General features: G+C 45.0%; 1 protein-coding gene across 1 annotated transcript in view; it reads right to left on the bottom strand.

Annotated features, from left to right (window-relative positions):
- The window catches only part of RCOR1 (REST corepressor 1), an 89,861-nt gene that overhangs the window by 39,676 nt on the left and 34,917 nt on the right, over positions 1-15,268 (bottom strand). Inside the window, exon 3 of the mRNA XM_056345961.1 lies at positions 7,394-7,477. Within this exon, the coding sequence (XP_056201936.1) occupies positions 7,394-7,477 (84 nt within the window). The remainder of the gene's footprint in view (positions 1-7,393; positions 7,478-15,268) is intronic.

Below are 15,268 nucleotides of genomic sequence, written 5' to 3'. Positions count from 1 at the left end.
TGCTCTGAGATTTCCACACAGCATTGCAACAGCAACTAGCATACCAGAAGACAAACAAAGGGGAAACTGCAGCTAAGTTTGAGGCAACTCAGCCATTTCTGGGATACACCCATAGCCTTTGAAGCCTGGTATCTTCTTTTTGCTGTTCGCAACATTGCTACTGTAAGCACCAAAAGTTGCCTCAGCTAAAATGAAAAACTGCATCCCTTTGCCTTCATCTTTTGAGCATTTTCTGAAATGCAGCAACTGCAGCTGCTGGAAGAAGTGGCCACGACTGTATTATTCCTACAGCTAAACTCAAGCAGAATCTTAAACACCAGTTCTCTCATTTCTGAATTCATGGAGTTGTATTCTTCAGCTACTGTATTTGCATCCAAGCTTCACAGCTGCCAGGTTCACTGCATAATATGAAATTTGGATTAGGGATAAACATAAACGCAATTCTGCTTTTCCATTAATCTTTTTTGCTGTCACTGGGACAGCCAACAAACTGTATGTGCTCCTTCCCTAGAAATACAAACAGCAAGATTATAGGTTTGCTTTTTTTGCTATTTTCACTTGAGTGACAAAAGAGAAGCACCTAGCTTCAAGTGACAATTATAACCCCTGAACTCCACCCCTCAGAGACCTGGAAGTCTTGGCTTCACCTGGCAGCTATTTTTTAAGGCAAACACTTTTCCTACTACCAAAAAAACCCCAAACCAAACACACCTCTACAGAAAAGTCAGGCACAAACAAGGAGAAAAACCCCAACAACAAAAGCATAATACATACACTTCTCCTTTCAAAACCTCCTGCAGCACTTAGCCAGCCACAAAAAAAAAACCAAAAACAAAACACAAACCAAAAAAACAAAACCAAACAAAAAACACACAAACAAAAAGCCAGTATAAGCTCTGCTAAGAGTTCAACAATACTTTTTTCTCTCTGGTGGCACAGACTAAGCAGCTCCCACTCTCCCATCCTGACCAAGGTGGCTGCACTCTCACTGAGCACCAACATAATCTTTCTTGGGGTTGTATTATAAACCAGGTCACAGAAACAACAGGGGTTGCAGGAGAGAGGGGACCAAAAATAAAATCACAATTCCAACTGTTCCAAGGATCCTGTTTACAGCATTATGGAGAGGAGGGCCTCACAAAGCAGCTTTGCTGATCCTTTCCCTCACTGCTGCTGCCTGGAGGAGTACCTGTGTGCAGGGCAGGGGGTGGCTCTCTGGTACCTCTGAAGCGTTAATCCCTTCCACTTCTAAATGCACCCTGTTAAATAGGGGCTTCATTTTATAAAAGGGAGATTTCAAGATCAACACTTTCCCCAGTCTACTCTCTCCCATTTGTGGTTTTCTACTTGCGTTTGTTTATTGCTAGGGCACCCGACATCCCAAGGAAATTAAGAACTGATGACAATACTCGATGGAGCTTTATGTCCCCAGAATTCACAGGACAAAATAAGCGAGCCAAGCAGGAAAGGACATGTCCAAGCAGAAGCCTTTCTTAAAACAGCTATGGCTCAGCTACACACTGAAAACAGGGACTTGCCACACAAGCATGATCAGACACTCGGCAACCTGAGAAGACAGACATTTCTCTGTCCTCTACCCTGGCAGTCATTTTAAGTTAGAAAATTCAGACAAAGGTGATTTCCAAGCTTGTGTAACATCTTAAAAAGAGAAACCAAAGAATCATCACAGCATGTTCCATACAAAGATTACCCCTTGAACTTGACAGACTGGCCACTTAAACCTGCAACCTGCCCTCAGAAATTCTGGCATTCACCTCACCTTCACAGCAGAAGACAACTACCAAAACTCACGCTCACCCAAGGGCGGCTGTTGACACACAAAGGACCAGAACACACTTACAGGCTTGGTTGGCACATAGGCTTTTGAGATCCTGAATACCAACTCATAGCTTCTTAGGGTGGAGCACCACTGCTCCACACTCCCAAACCGTTATCCAGCCTGTGGCACAGTTAACTATACCTTGCCCATCCAGACACCACAGGGTTAATATCCTTAGTAACCATAGCAACCAGCACTTCTTCCTCCATCAGAGCCTCAGCTGGCACATTGCTGCCTTCCCAGCATCAGGTTTTGCAGCACATTTAGGGACCCTCCCTTTCCCCCCAGCCACAGGGTCTGCCCAAGCGCATTCACGAGGATGTTTGAGCACTCACTGCTTCACCTAGTTCTGGCATTCCTGTCACCACATCCCCTGGGCACTTCAATCTCCCCTCCTTGGCACTTCTACCTCCCCCCCGCAGGGGGTAGGAGCCTGTCTAAATTCTCTCTACATGCACCAAGGCAGGCATAATGTAAAGCAGGGAGCCAGCTGCAGCCTCGCAGGAAGAGATGCCACTGGGTAATGGAGGGACAGACTAGGGGAATGTCCACAGTTGACATGCCAATCAACCATCAGGTCAAACAGAAACAGCACTGCAGGAACAGGGGACACAGCTGCCATCCATGACCCACCGTCCCACGGGTATTAGGGACAGTGCCTGCCTTTTCAGTGACGCTCCATAAGCTGCAAATGCACTGGAGACACCCACCAAGGCATCAGTGAGAAACCAAAACTCCCATCTAACAGCACACGTTTTGTCAGAAAAATTACTTTCAAAACAGAGTTTATCACTAGCAAAACAATACACCTTTCTCCTCTTGTAGTTCACCTTTGAACTGCAGATGTATAGAAGCAACCATCACATCCTATTGCCTTGCCTGATTTCCATCTCTCACTCCTGGGCAGCTGCAGCATGCCAGCACTTGCTCATTTCTAAACCAACCCAATGTCATTTTCATGGTTCCACCCATTGGCGTACTTGGCACAGAGAGAGACACTGCTGTTTTATTAATAGCTTCATGCTGGCCCAGCTCTTCCCTGTGCAGGGTTTCCACAGCATCGTTACAATGCATTTTTCGCTATTCCCCCTCCTTCCCCAGGTGCCACTCAAAGAGAGCAGATGCCTGTCTTCCACCAAGCTGTTCCTGCTCCTCAATGTCACCTTGCTCAAGACATCACTCTTCCTCCTCTCCCCCTGCCTCTTTCCCCACCCTCTGTGACAGAGTCCCAGCAGCCAGAACAACTGCCCTCTGTGGCACCAATCCTCAGACAGCCTCTCTGGAGTCTCAGTTTGAGAGCAAACTCTTTGTAAGAGGTGCGACACCAGCCACAGCACACAGGGTTATTTGGAGCAGAGCTGGAAGGGGAGCACAGTTATTTTAAGTCCAGTAGTTCTCTAACAGCACAATGACATTTCTTTTTTTCTTCTTCAAAAGAGACCAGACAAACTTTCAGCGTTGAGCTAACTTTATGAACTACTCACCAATAGTGGCAATTGCTATGCAAGTAAACCCCTCAAAGGCAGAAGTCTGGCAGTAGAGATGGAACACGCTGGCAGCATTCAACTTTGGAATTAATATGGGCACAGCAGTGGTTTGTACCCAGGATTAATGGTTAACAAGGCACAGGATAAAAAAAGCGATCAGTGTGCCAATATATACTTTTGTTATAATTTTCTCTACCATATCCATCATTTTTAGCATCCGAACAAAAGGTTTGCCCAATGTGACCAGAACACTGCTCCAGCATATATGGCGCATGGGACCCAAACAAGCTTTAAGTAATTGTATGCACCTGCAGCATAAGGTATGTAGATATCCACCAAGTCTTGGCTGACACACTGCTCTTTCCAGGATTTGTTTTAGCAACTTACAGAGGACCCTCCTACAACCTCCACCAGTTTGGCCAGCCCTCTGCCGAACCCATCAGCATGCACTGCTCTGAGCATCATCACAGATCTGCTCACAGTGTTTTGTAGCACAGAATGACCTTTAACTGAGGTGGCTTCCAAGAGCTTCCCTGATTGCACAGAACTGTCATGGTCATGAGAGCTACCAGTTCAGTCTAAGCAGAGAGCTAGCATGTGCTGCACTAACTTCCACCTTCGCATAAAGCCCCAGCCGCAGGAATAGAGAAGAATAGTGTGACAGAGTTCAGCACAAGAACAGGCACAGGATGGATTAAAGGCTTTGGAGTACAAATGAAAGTAAACAGACACAGACACCAACGTGGTGCTGAGCAGGATTTGTTCAGGTACACTTCAACCTGAAAAGCAATATTGAGCATGTATGTGCTAGCTAGGATTTACAGTACTTACAGCCCAAGGGGTTACACCAGCCTCCTGGAGACCACAGCTCCTTCTACTTGCAACTTCACACCATTGATGATTCCCCCCACCAAGGATAACATACACCATCAAAAATCCATAGTTTGAAAAGGCACCAAGAAATAGAAAATCCATCACTTCCCTGGATAACTTCCAATAGTCAATCACAAAAGAAACCCCCACACACTAGACATTTCATTTCAGTCCACGTGGACTTATTTTGCAGCCATCTATTTGTATTTGTATTATGCATATCTCTTACTATGTCAAAATTTCCCTTTGAGAAAATAATTTACAATAGCCCCCTTTCAGTCTCTTTTCAGTAAGCTAAACAGATGGAGTTTGCTTCATCTTCAGTTTCCAGAACATTTCAGTAGCTCCCATCTCCATCCTTTGCTCACTTTTTCAACACTAAAACCACTCTTCTGAGATCCATTTTCCTGGATGCTGCTGGGTGCAGAGGCAGAAAACTGTCCCAGTGACTACTTCGCTCTCTTTACACCCACATCATCCATTGGGGTCAAGAAGACACTGGGAAGCTTTGTCAAATTACCTGCCCACTGTGCCCCCAAAATCACTTTCCAGGCCAGTTCTTTCCAAACATCAGCCTTGATGCAAAAGGCCAGAGCTTTCAGTACTGAGATTCATAACTCTGCAGTTGGGTGATTAAGAGCCCACTGCAGTGGCATCAGCCCAAGTTCAGAAAAGACCCGAAGCACTCTACAAGACTATCAGCAGCATTCATTTTATTTACCATCCTGTCAGTCTATGCCTCATCCTCAGTTTCTCTCCACAGCAATTCCTATGAATTCCCAGTATCACTGATGAAAATGTTGTCATCATTGGTCCTCTCTGACATCCCCAAAGAGTCCATTTAATTAGGATTCACTATCAACAATGCCAAGACTTGTCAGTGAACGAAAGAGTAGCTGAAGAGACCTCCTGTCCCCTGATGTTCTTTCATCATAAACCATAAAACAGATTAGGGAACTCTGCTTGTAATACATTTAAGTGCTCTCTACCACTGTAGAGCACTGGTATTTTGGAGAAGGTTCCCATCTTCTGAAAGGAAAGGGGATTGAATCAAATTCATGTAATCAATGCCTAACAGCTGGCTGGATACATTAGAGCCATAAAGTTATTTCTACCGATCAATCCATTTCTAATCTCAAAAAGAACAAAAGCAGGTACCTTCAGCAGGATTTGTTTCTCACAGTTTAAGTAATGCCAGGTAGAGACAGGAATAACTGATACCTTTTGGTAGTGTCAGCTCAAATTGACACAAAGCAATGACCAACCAGTCTACTCTTATTTACCCTGTTCTCTCATTCCCTGCATAGCTGCCCTCCCTCTCCCCATCTCCTGGAGTTTTCCTGCCACCCCAAGGTCCCCCCTCAGTCACATCTCTCAATGCTCCTTTGTTTTTTTACTACTACTAGATGTTAAATTCCACAACTCCATCCCTCTTACATCAATTAGGCATCTGGGAGGTATTTTGTGTGTCACACACAGTGCAAGAGCATCATACTTCTCTCCTCCAAACACCATATAAAATATTTATTAATTTTTCCCTGGTTTTTTGGAAGGTGAAATCACTGATGAGCCTACACTTTTATCAAAATTTTGAGTCCTTGGGGAATTTCTTCTTGCCCTCATCTCATATTCAAATTGTTTTCCCCAACATTAGTGTACCAGCAACAGTCAACTGCCACCTGGTTTCTATTCATCAATGTCATGGTACATTTTTAATTACCTCTTAGGTTCATGCCATCTTCTTAGCAAATATTATATCCTTTTTATGCTCTAAAATATCCTTGCATAATTTTGTGCCAATTGCCACAGGATATTCAGTCACAGATTATCTTACTCAATTCCACGTATCTTTACTACTTTTCCTCCTCCATCCTATTCCCTCCCCAAGAAAACTCTTTCCTATCCAGGAGGAGTTAAATGTTCCAAAGCTGAGCTGAGATTCAGAAGACTCTCAGACTTGAGAGGCAGTTACAGGAATCCTCTGTCACAGGCAACCCATGAACAGTCATTCCTTTCAGTGGAGACAACAGTTCCTTGCTCTTATACCTTTTTAGAGATTTTTAGCTGTAGAGAACTGTCAAATATATCCCTCTCCTCATCAGTCTTTAGTTCAGCGTCCAACAGTCAGCAGGGAGCAGACAAGACACTACCGGTAGGAGAGAAGGCAGACACGATCCCTGCAAAGCCCTTTTTAGCTGTAGATCACAGTATCATCATCCTTCTGTAATTTAAGGGCAACTTGCTCCGTGGAACAAATGCTCCAGGGCAGAGTCCAGCCCTTTCATGACAGAGCCAGTTTGTGCACAATCTTTGCTGCATTAATTTGCAAATGCCACTACATCCTCACAAGTGTCCTGTGATCCATCTTAGCCCTTCGGTCTAGGATATAAGCAGGTATCAACTTAACAGTGCCACTACAAAAAACTTCAGAGAAACAGGAAAGCAAGATTCTTATTCTTGGTCCCAGAACCAGAAAGGAGAAAAAAGGTACAAGCACAAAATCAAAAATAGCTCCTTTCAGCTCCCTCCCCTAAAAGGACTTAGGTTTAGTTACAGCATTAAAACAGCAGCCCTTTAATCAAGGAGTCCTACTTATTCATGAGGAGAACTGTAGCCAGACAAACCTTTCAAACACTAGTTCTGCCATCTGGCAGCAGCACTGAGACTTGTTTCCAGGCACAAACAGAACACTGGTAATTGCCCTCACGTGGAATTCCAAGGCAATGCAATTGTTCTGGCATTTAAACCTCGACGGGCTCCAAATGTGGATTTTATTTGTGTCTTTGTGGGAAAAAAGCTACTACTAATTACCATATTCCTCCCCCCCCCCCCCCCCCCAAACTTCTCATTTTGATCTCCCCAGCTATTTCTGTCATCTTCTACAGCACCAGCAGCAAAAAAGCAGATTGTGTAGGCCCATGGATAAGTATCTTAAAGAATTCACTCCAAGGAAGAAAGTGTCATATTTCTCCTGCTTTCCCTGCCTCTGTGGATATGATGCTCTAAGCAGCTGTCCAGTGGGGAACAAAGCTCTTCTGGGAGATTGCTTTGTAGGCTTTTCTTTTCTCAAGTTAATTTCAAATCATAATGGAAAGGTTGCAGACATAACCTCGCTACTGAAAGTGGCAACTTTGTATTCTTAAAGTGATGTATTTAAGGGAAGGGGGGAATCAAAGTGTTTGAAGAGACTTACATTTTGCTTCAGACAGATTCTGGTTAGGTGACCAGACGAGCATGCCGAGATTCTCTCTCTCCTGACTTCGCCTGGCAAGTTTAGCTTAAGAGAAAACAGACAAACCAAGTTACAGAGAAAGTAATTTCAGATGTAAAACAGATACAAAAATGACTTATCACACATCTGCAGTTTTTAATCAAGATACAAAACCCATCCACTGAGTTAAAACCCCATCTTCCCATTCAGACCCGAGGCTCTTCCTTGTTTCTTCAATGCATCACCCCCTATGTAACATGACAGATACCGCACACTCACTTTCATGCAGTACAGTAAGAAGCATATGTTAGGTCTAAATTAAAAGTTAATTAATGTTTCTCTTCCAGCCTACTTGATTATTTTTCTTCCAGCCATCATTAAATGAAAAGGGAGGAGCTAGGCCCAAGCAGCAGGTTCCAAGCCCTTGACATCATGAGGCTGTACTGTGCAGCTAGATTAACACTTTTGGTAGACACATACACGAACCTCACAATTCCACTTCTGAGCACCTCCTCCACTGTGCCAACAGCCCTTCTATGCCTCCACCTCCACACACAGACAGGAACGCCCACCCAGATGACACTGGGTCCCCCAGATCAGAATCAGGTTCCCTGCCTCAATCGCTCCAGAGAAATTCTTGTGCATTTACACTCACACTGTCTGATCACCCACACAGAGACAGCAAGTCCGTTTTTAACCAGCTTAACACCTGGTTGGCATGAGAGCTCCGAAAGTCTCAAGTGAAGAACCACAGCTTCACGTAGTCTGAAAGAGCAACCTCAAGCTATGGTACGTTTCAACAGCAAGTTCTTGTGAATCTGCTGCTGTTTGGTCACAAACAGTCAAAAGATGAGGAGGAGGATGAGAAGAGCAAGAAACTTGCTCCGTTGAGTCAGCAAGCACACAGCCAGCTCAACTAACCGCCCTGGCCAAGAGAAACTTGCAGGTCTTGTTATGAACGAGTGCCTACAGTACAACCTCCACTACAAAACATCACATAACTCTGAAGTTTTATGCAATATTTCAACACAATGCTATTTTCTCTGCACTGTGCAATTAGACATACAACCACCACTTCGTGATGCATTAAACAAACAGGTCAGAAAGTTCCAGTAACACGAAAATACATTACAGTGCTATGAATGCTCGTGCTTTGACTACATTTTTAACCTGAAATTTGCTCAGCTAAGAACAGTCAGGGTTTAGACGACAAAAAATATTTTATGATTATATTTAAAGCACAAATAGCACGTATTAAAAATAACCAGTTGTCAGCAACATATTTACATTGAACTAACAAGGTTTTTTTATTACAAACAGCGTGATTATCTTTCAGTTTGTTGCTTTTTTAAATAAGGTTAGCAACTGCAAATACAAGATACTTTGTGCACTCTGCATGTTCATTATTTTCTACTCTAGACAGAAAAACAGGAGTGAGAAGAGACAGCCTCTGGTGGCAAGAAACAGTGTTGGAGACCAGGCCTACAACAGAACACAAAGGGTACGTGAATTTAAAATTAAAACTTCACTTAAAAAAAAAGTCTTGGAACATTAATTGAAAGTTAATTTTTATTTTCTCCCTTATTTCAAGTCCAGGTCATGAATGCAAAGAAAGAGGCAATCTTAAGCCTCCCCTTTATCAATTTTTGCTCCTCACTCCCCCTATCCAGGATGGCCTGTCCTACTGAAGTCTAGCACAGGGTTTGTAACGCAGAAAGAAGTCTCTCTCCTCACTTTGCATTACACTGAACAGCACATTTCCATGCCATAAAAATACTTAGAGACAAAAATAATCAGTCCAGTCTCCAGAAATTAAACACTTTCCACCCAAACCCCAACACACCCCTAGTAACCCCACTGCAGCTCAGAAACCTAATGCCTACATTCTGCCAGTGAGGCTTAACACACTAGGCAAATTGTCAGCCTGGCTTTACCACAGTCTCACTTGCTAAACTGGCAAAACCCACCTAACTCCGGAAAAGTTTTCTCCTAGTTTAGCAGGCTGAACCTCCTCCCTGACAAGCCAGGCACACATCTCAACCTGGCTGTCCCTTTCAGGAGCAGAGAGCACTGCTAGCTCAACTCACCCACAGTAAGATGGTGAGTTTCACCTCCCACGGTTAAAACCCCAAGTTACGCTTTGGGGCATTGCAGAGGGAGTGCCACAGCCTTCCTGGCTGTGAACGGCAGTGAGCCCTGGAAGGTGACAACCAATGCAGGGAGGTACTGCGGGACCACATGGTGCCCCAGCAGGGTTAGTGAAATGTGTTCTTCGTCCTCCATCACAGCTCCCCCTGAACATCTCAGGTTAGGAGCCCCCTCCTTCCAGCCCCACATCCCCTCCCTATAAGCCAGAGCAGCCACTCCCTGGGCCTCACACCCAGAACAAGAACCCCCTGCAGATGCTAGGCTTCATGCAGTCCTCGGGGACCCCCCTTCTGCCTAGTTCCTACAGCCCAGCTTCTTCCCCCTCCCAGCCTCTCGGTAGCATCAACCAGCCAAGTCACACTGCACTTGCAAACCAATGTGAAGCAGCACCGCTGGTATTCCCACAACATCTCTGCCACTCTGGCTCTCCACCCAAGCCCACACCTGTCCACCCTCAGCCCTCATTCCTCCACAGAGGCAGAGGCCAGTGCAAGGCACACAGCAGAGAAGTTAAAACTCATGCTTCTCTGCAAAGGACAGAAGCACCTAAAGACCAACACACAGAGAAGGGGAGGGGGGGTGTTCTCAAACATCCCTCACTAACATCAGGGATGACTTTGCTTGCCACTCGGCCCTTTCACCTTCCAGCAGCACATCCTCCCCATCACCCCTTCTCAAGCCCACAGCCCCCACATTTACTGTCACACACACAAGGCAGACTCAACAGGCATTCTCCCAAGTCCAGTGTTGACCCCATCATAAATACAAGCAGAACAAGTATTCTCGCTATGTAATGTAGCAAGGACAAGCTTAAGAGCTTGCTCAGAGTTTGGAAGCATGTTGAAATTATTTCAGAGCAGCAGCCACAAGAGAAGGAGCTTTGAGCAGAACAGTTATTACATCCTCCTTCCTGCATCTTTCCAAGCACAGCTGCAAGGCTCACCAACACAGGGGAATGCCTTTCCCTGTCCCCTGCTTCTGGGCAAAGGATACCTGGGTGCATTCAAACACTCAACACTTCAGTGAAAAAGCTAAAGAGCTAATTCAATTTAACTCATTATGTATTTCATCTTAAAATAGCCACATATGGAGGGTGAGGGTTACTCTTTTTTAGGGGAACAGATCAATTCAGGATCAATGGGGTTTGCTTGTTTAAGCAACTACAGTTAAACCAGTGCAACCTGTCTTCAGAGAAGCTTGTGTATTGGCAGACAAGATGATCTGACATTTCAGTTAATACTGCACTTTCATCTAGCCTACCCAACAGGTATTTTTACGTCTCTGCCACAGCCATTAGCTCCCTATCACAGTTGTTGTGAGAGCAAACACTCTTGTAATCACTGTCCCATTTGTCCCAAGTATGAGAGGAATCATGGATTCTCCCTCCATCCCCAAAAGGAAGACCTACTACAAGCAGCACCCTCTACATTTTTTTGTTCCACTGTCAGAATTTACAGGGCATGCAAGCTCTCATTTGTCTGTACCCAAGCAGAGGTGTACCACAGTATCATGTTGCTTTTTCCACAGCAGTTCCCATCCTTCTTCTCTTCTCTCATCACCAGTGCATACCCCTACCCCATGGACTACACACCGAAACACAGGAGGGAGCAGATCCAGGTTAAAACACACTTTGTGAAAAAAAGTGTTTTTTTAAAGTTGGTCCCATTTACAGATGTGGTTTTCTGCAAAAGCTCAAACAGTTCAACTGCAAGGGAGGAGATGAGGCAGAGCAGAATACTCGTATACCAATATTATTCTAAAAAGAAGTTGGGGGGGGGGGGGGGGGCTTTCTCTCCGCCCACCCCCACCCACCCCCCCCCGGCACCGTGAGGACACATCTCAAGACCAGCATGCAGTTGACCACACAGTGCGTAGGAATATATTGACCTGCACAACAGAAAGACAACACTGCCATTGAAGTTCCTGTCATTTCTACCTGTAGGCTGAAGCTCTCCATCCTCAGGCTGCCCATGCTAAGGCACAGGCCGGGCACATGCAAAAGCAGCACGCTGCAAGACATGAAACCCTGACGGCAGCAGCTATGGCTCTTCCCCAGCTTTTGGAAAGCCATTGCAAGACTGCCCTACAGAAAAAAAACAAGAGAGGTGTTTCAACCAGCAGCGGTCAGTTCAGACTCCAAGAGGTACTAAGCTCATTTAAAAAAAAAAAAAAATATCTTGACTGAGCCTTTAAAGCATGTCTTTTCCCTGCTGTGAAGGTTACTACATGATACAATTTCACTCCCCAACATCTGTCTGGCCAATCAATTTCCACTTGCATACAGAAAGATGCCAGTCCTGCTCTCCCACTACCACCCACAAAGTTTAAAGCCTCAGGGGTAAATCCACCTTAGACCCCATACCTGAATGATCCCAGCTCACACAGGAGAAGGAGAACAAAGAGTAAAGCGAGCACAAAGAGGGGTTGGTTTTTTGGTGGGGTATTTTTTTTTTCCTTTTCAACTTAAATAAAAATCTCACCAAACCACAATCTTAAAATCCACTCCCTTCCCCCCAGAGCCACACTCCTCTGCTGCAATTAGCTCAAGCCAGAGAGCAGAGGGTCAGCCTTGCCAGGACCCTCTGCAGAAACAGAAGGGAAAAGCTGAACTTCCAAGTTCCTTGCACATAACTTCTTAAAGGACGCCAAGTCCTAAATACCCTTATGAGTCCTCTGATGTGTGTATTACCTTAAACCCTGGGTCTGGACCCCCTCCCTACACCACGAAATGCACATGCATCTCCTCACATCTGAGGGGTTCCTCTGTAACTTTACATTTTCTCAGGCAAACCCAAGTTGTACTGGTGCTGGAATCAGGACTGTATGGATTAGCTCAGTGTTGAACATGCTGCACAATTTGTCATCATGAATACGTTTGTGTTGACATGAAACCACAGGTCTTTGTTCATGCTCTCTCCGGAACATTGCAAGAGAGCCAAGACATGCATGCCTGCCCTGCAGACTCCTCAGCCACCACACTCAGCGGAGCTGCTGCGAATGGATGACAGAGCAGGGCTGAAAAGCAACAAGTGAGCTTCTCTCCCCACCTCTACCAGGGTGCTGTGAAGTCAGGATACCTGACAAGGAAAGGAAAACGGGCCACTGTACTGCACAGGTGAAGTCCCCCCCTAGAGATCTGAGTACCTTCCCCATCTTTCTGACCCCTCCCCGACTTCAAGTTAGCCATGAAGCAGCTGGCATCTGTACAGAAGGAAAGCTGTGCCCAGCAGTAATACCACTCCATCCCACCTGAATCTCCTTTTGGTGAGCTGAGCTAAGAACCTCTGAAGAGCTGTGTCAAAAAGTCAAAGGGTGAAGCCTGCACTTCACAGCTTGAATCTGTCCAACACCTCACCACTTCTGATGGGAGAGGAGGTCCTGCTCAGCCAGCATTTCTCTGCTCTCCTGACACATGCTCACTGCCTCTCCCCGCCATCCTGTGTTGACTCTGGCATTTATCCCTCCAAGCCAAGCACATTTGTTAAAAGTAACCTGGCAAAATAGATAGCAAACAACATTTTTCCCAGTTATTAAATCAAACCAGCTGGCTGTAAGATAAGACAAACAGCCAAGCGGGTGCACAGGGAGCGGCACGCTCATGTAGACAGGGGCCTCTCTGCCTTCACCCCAATGCAATGGTTCACAGCAGCACCACTACAAAGATGAGAGAGGCTGTTTCCCCTTCCACCAACACCTAACTTGACAAACCAAACCAGGGGATGTACCTGAGCTTATGAAAAAGAACCCAAACACAAAACAGTAATCCAATAAAAAAAGCTGTTACTTATCAGTTACTAGGTTTCTACCCCATATCCTAAGAGACCAGGAAGGGGAATAAGGAAGCAGGAATAGGCAGGACATCTCCATGAATCACAGCATCAGTTTAGGCTGCCTTAAGAACCGTTGGGGGAATGACAGCATACATGAAGGCAACAGAGCTTGCCAGCAATCAGGACCCCAGTGCTGCACAGCTCCAGCCTGATGGATCCCATTTTATTTTTCTTCTCTGAGTTAGAGAAGAAACACGCCAGAATAAACTCTGTGGGAGCAGAGGCCTCTCAAAGAGCCACCAGTCACTCTGTGGCCTATTATTTTGCTTCTGTGCAAGGCAGCAGTGCCAGCTTCCACTTGAGCTCATGCACCTGAGGGAGTTGCTCCATCTCAGAGCTGTCCCCCAGGATGCTGCACATTCCAGCTCCAGCTGGTAAGCCATTCAAGAGTGCTTTATGCTTTGCTTTTGGTACCTATACTGACCACTTGGAGAAACAATCCTTGCCTCCTGCAGATGCCAGGACACTTTGCTCTCAGCTCCATCCTGCCCAAGTCGGGGTGAAGCTCTGCCAGGAGGCTTCCAGCATTCTTCCTTCTCCATAACCCTTCAATAGTCTCCGATAAGAGTTTTTGCTGTTGCTGTTTGCACAAGGTATTTCAGAGCTACTGCAGCCCTCTGACTTCAAAGCAAAACACACTAACACATGACTATGAGCACACTGCAACACACACCATGAAGAGTAGGAACCTGCTGCTAGTCAGTTCCTCTGTTATTTAAAAGCAGCAAAAAGTAACCCAGAAAAGTGTCTCCATTGTGCTTGACACGGGTACAGACTTCTGTAACCTCTCTGGAAAACAAACATGGGCAAATCAAAGTTTAAAAAGCACTTGCCACAGCAGTACAGGGAATTCTTCAGGTACTGATCTTTTGCAAGGCAACAAGTAAGATTTCCAGATCTGAACAACGTATTTCATGAAGTTATTAAAGTTTACGCAACAATAACAGAAATCCCAAGGTAAAGGATGGCAAGATTCCCACCTAGAAAGGCTAGTGCATTACTAACAGCACTTACCGATCCCCTGTAACTGGTACTAACTCATTTTTAAATCACATATTGCAGGTTTAGAAAGAAAGACTAAGAAACACCTCTCCCTTTTAATATGTAACCCTCAGCATTATATATAAAACATGAACTGTAGAATACCCAAAGGTGAATAAATGGTTTTATTGTTTGGGGGAAAGTCGGAGCTGACATATAACAACTTAGCTGTTGAATGTTGCTTAAAGCAGTTTTGGACAAAGTCTAAATGTATTTACTTCTAATGAAGTGAGATTAAACAAGTGCTTCCATTCCCAGCCCTGCATTTTCTCTATCAATGCAGACCTTATATTCACTGCATAGGGTAAAATCCCCTGTTTACAGTACCCATGATAACTGTTAAAGAAAATAAGACAAGGGAGGCACTGGCTCCCATAGTTTAAAAATTCGCTCTCACTGGTTCATTGATACTACTCAGACTCACAGTATAATTGTAAATGTAGAGCTGAGATGCAACAGAATACCTATGTGGCACAGGAGAATTCTTCTGACACTCAGTTTTGTTTGCAAAGCTTTTTCTACCTTCCTTCCCCACTGCTTGCACTGGTGCCCCAAGCAGCAACTCCAAGACATCTGAAGAACTTTGCCACCCATCTCTGCTTCCTTCTGCATGTGACTTCTCCCTGAGTCAGCAGATAATGCTTGTGATCCCCTTTCATTCGTGTTTTCTGGGACTGTCTAGATATAGTAGCTGTTGCCTCACAGAAATACCATCTTTGTATACACTACAGCAGCATTAAATGCAGCACAGCATTTTAGACTGGAATCCTGCAAGTTGAGGGAAGTTTTTTAATTAAAAAGTTATAAATTAAGCACCAGCTAGCTTTTCCTATACATG

This window comes from Falco biarmicus, chromosome 7, assembly GCF_023638135.1.
Source record: "Falco biarmicus isolate bFalBia1 chromosome 7, bFalBia1.pri, whole genome shotgun sequence".
Taxonomy (NCBI): Eukaryota; Metazoa; Chordata; class Aves; order Falconiformes; family Falconidae; genus Falco; species Falco biarmicus.
This window is presented reverse-complemented; position numbering and strand designations above follow the sequence as displayed.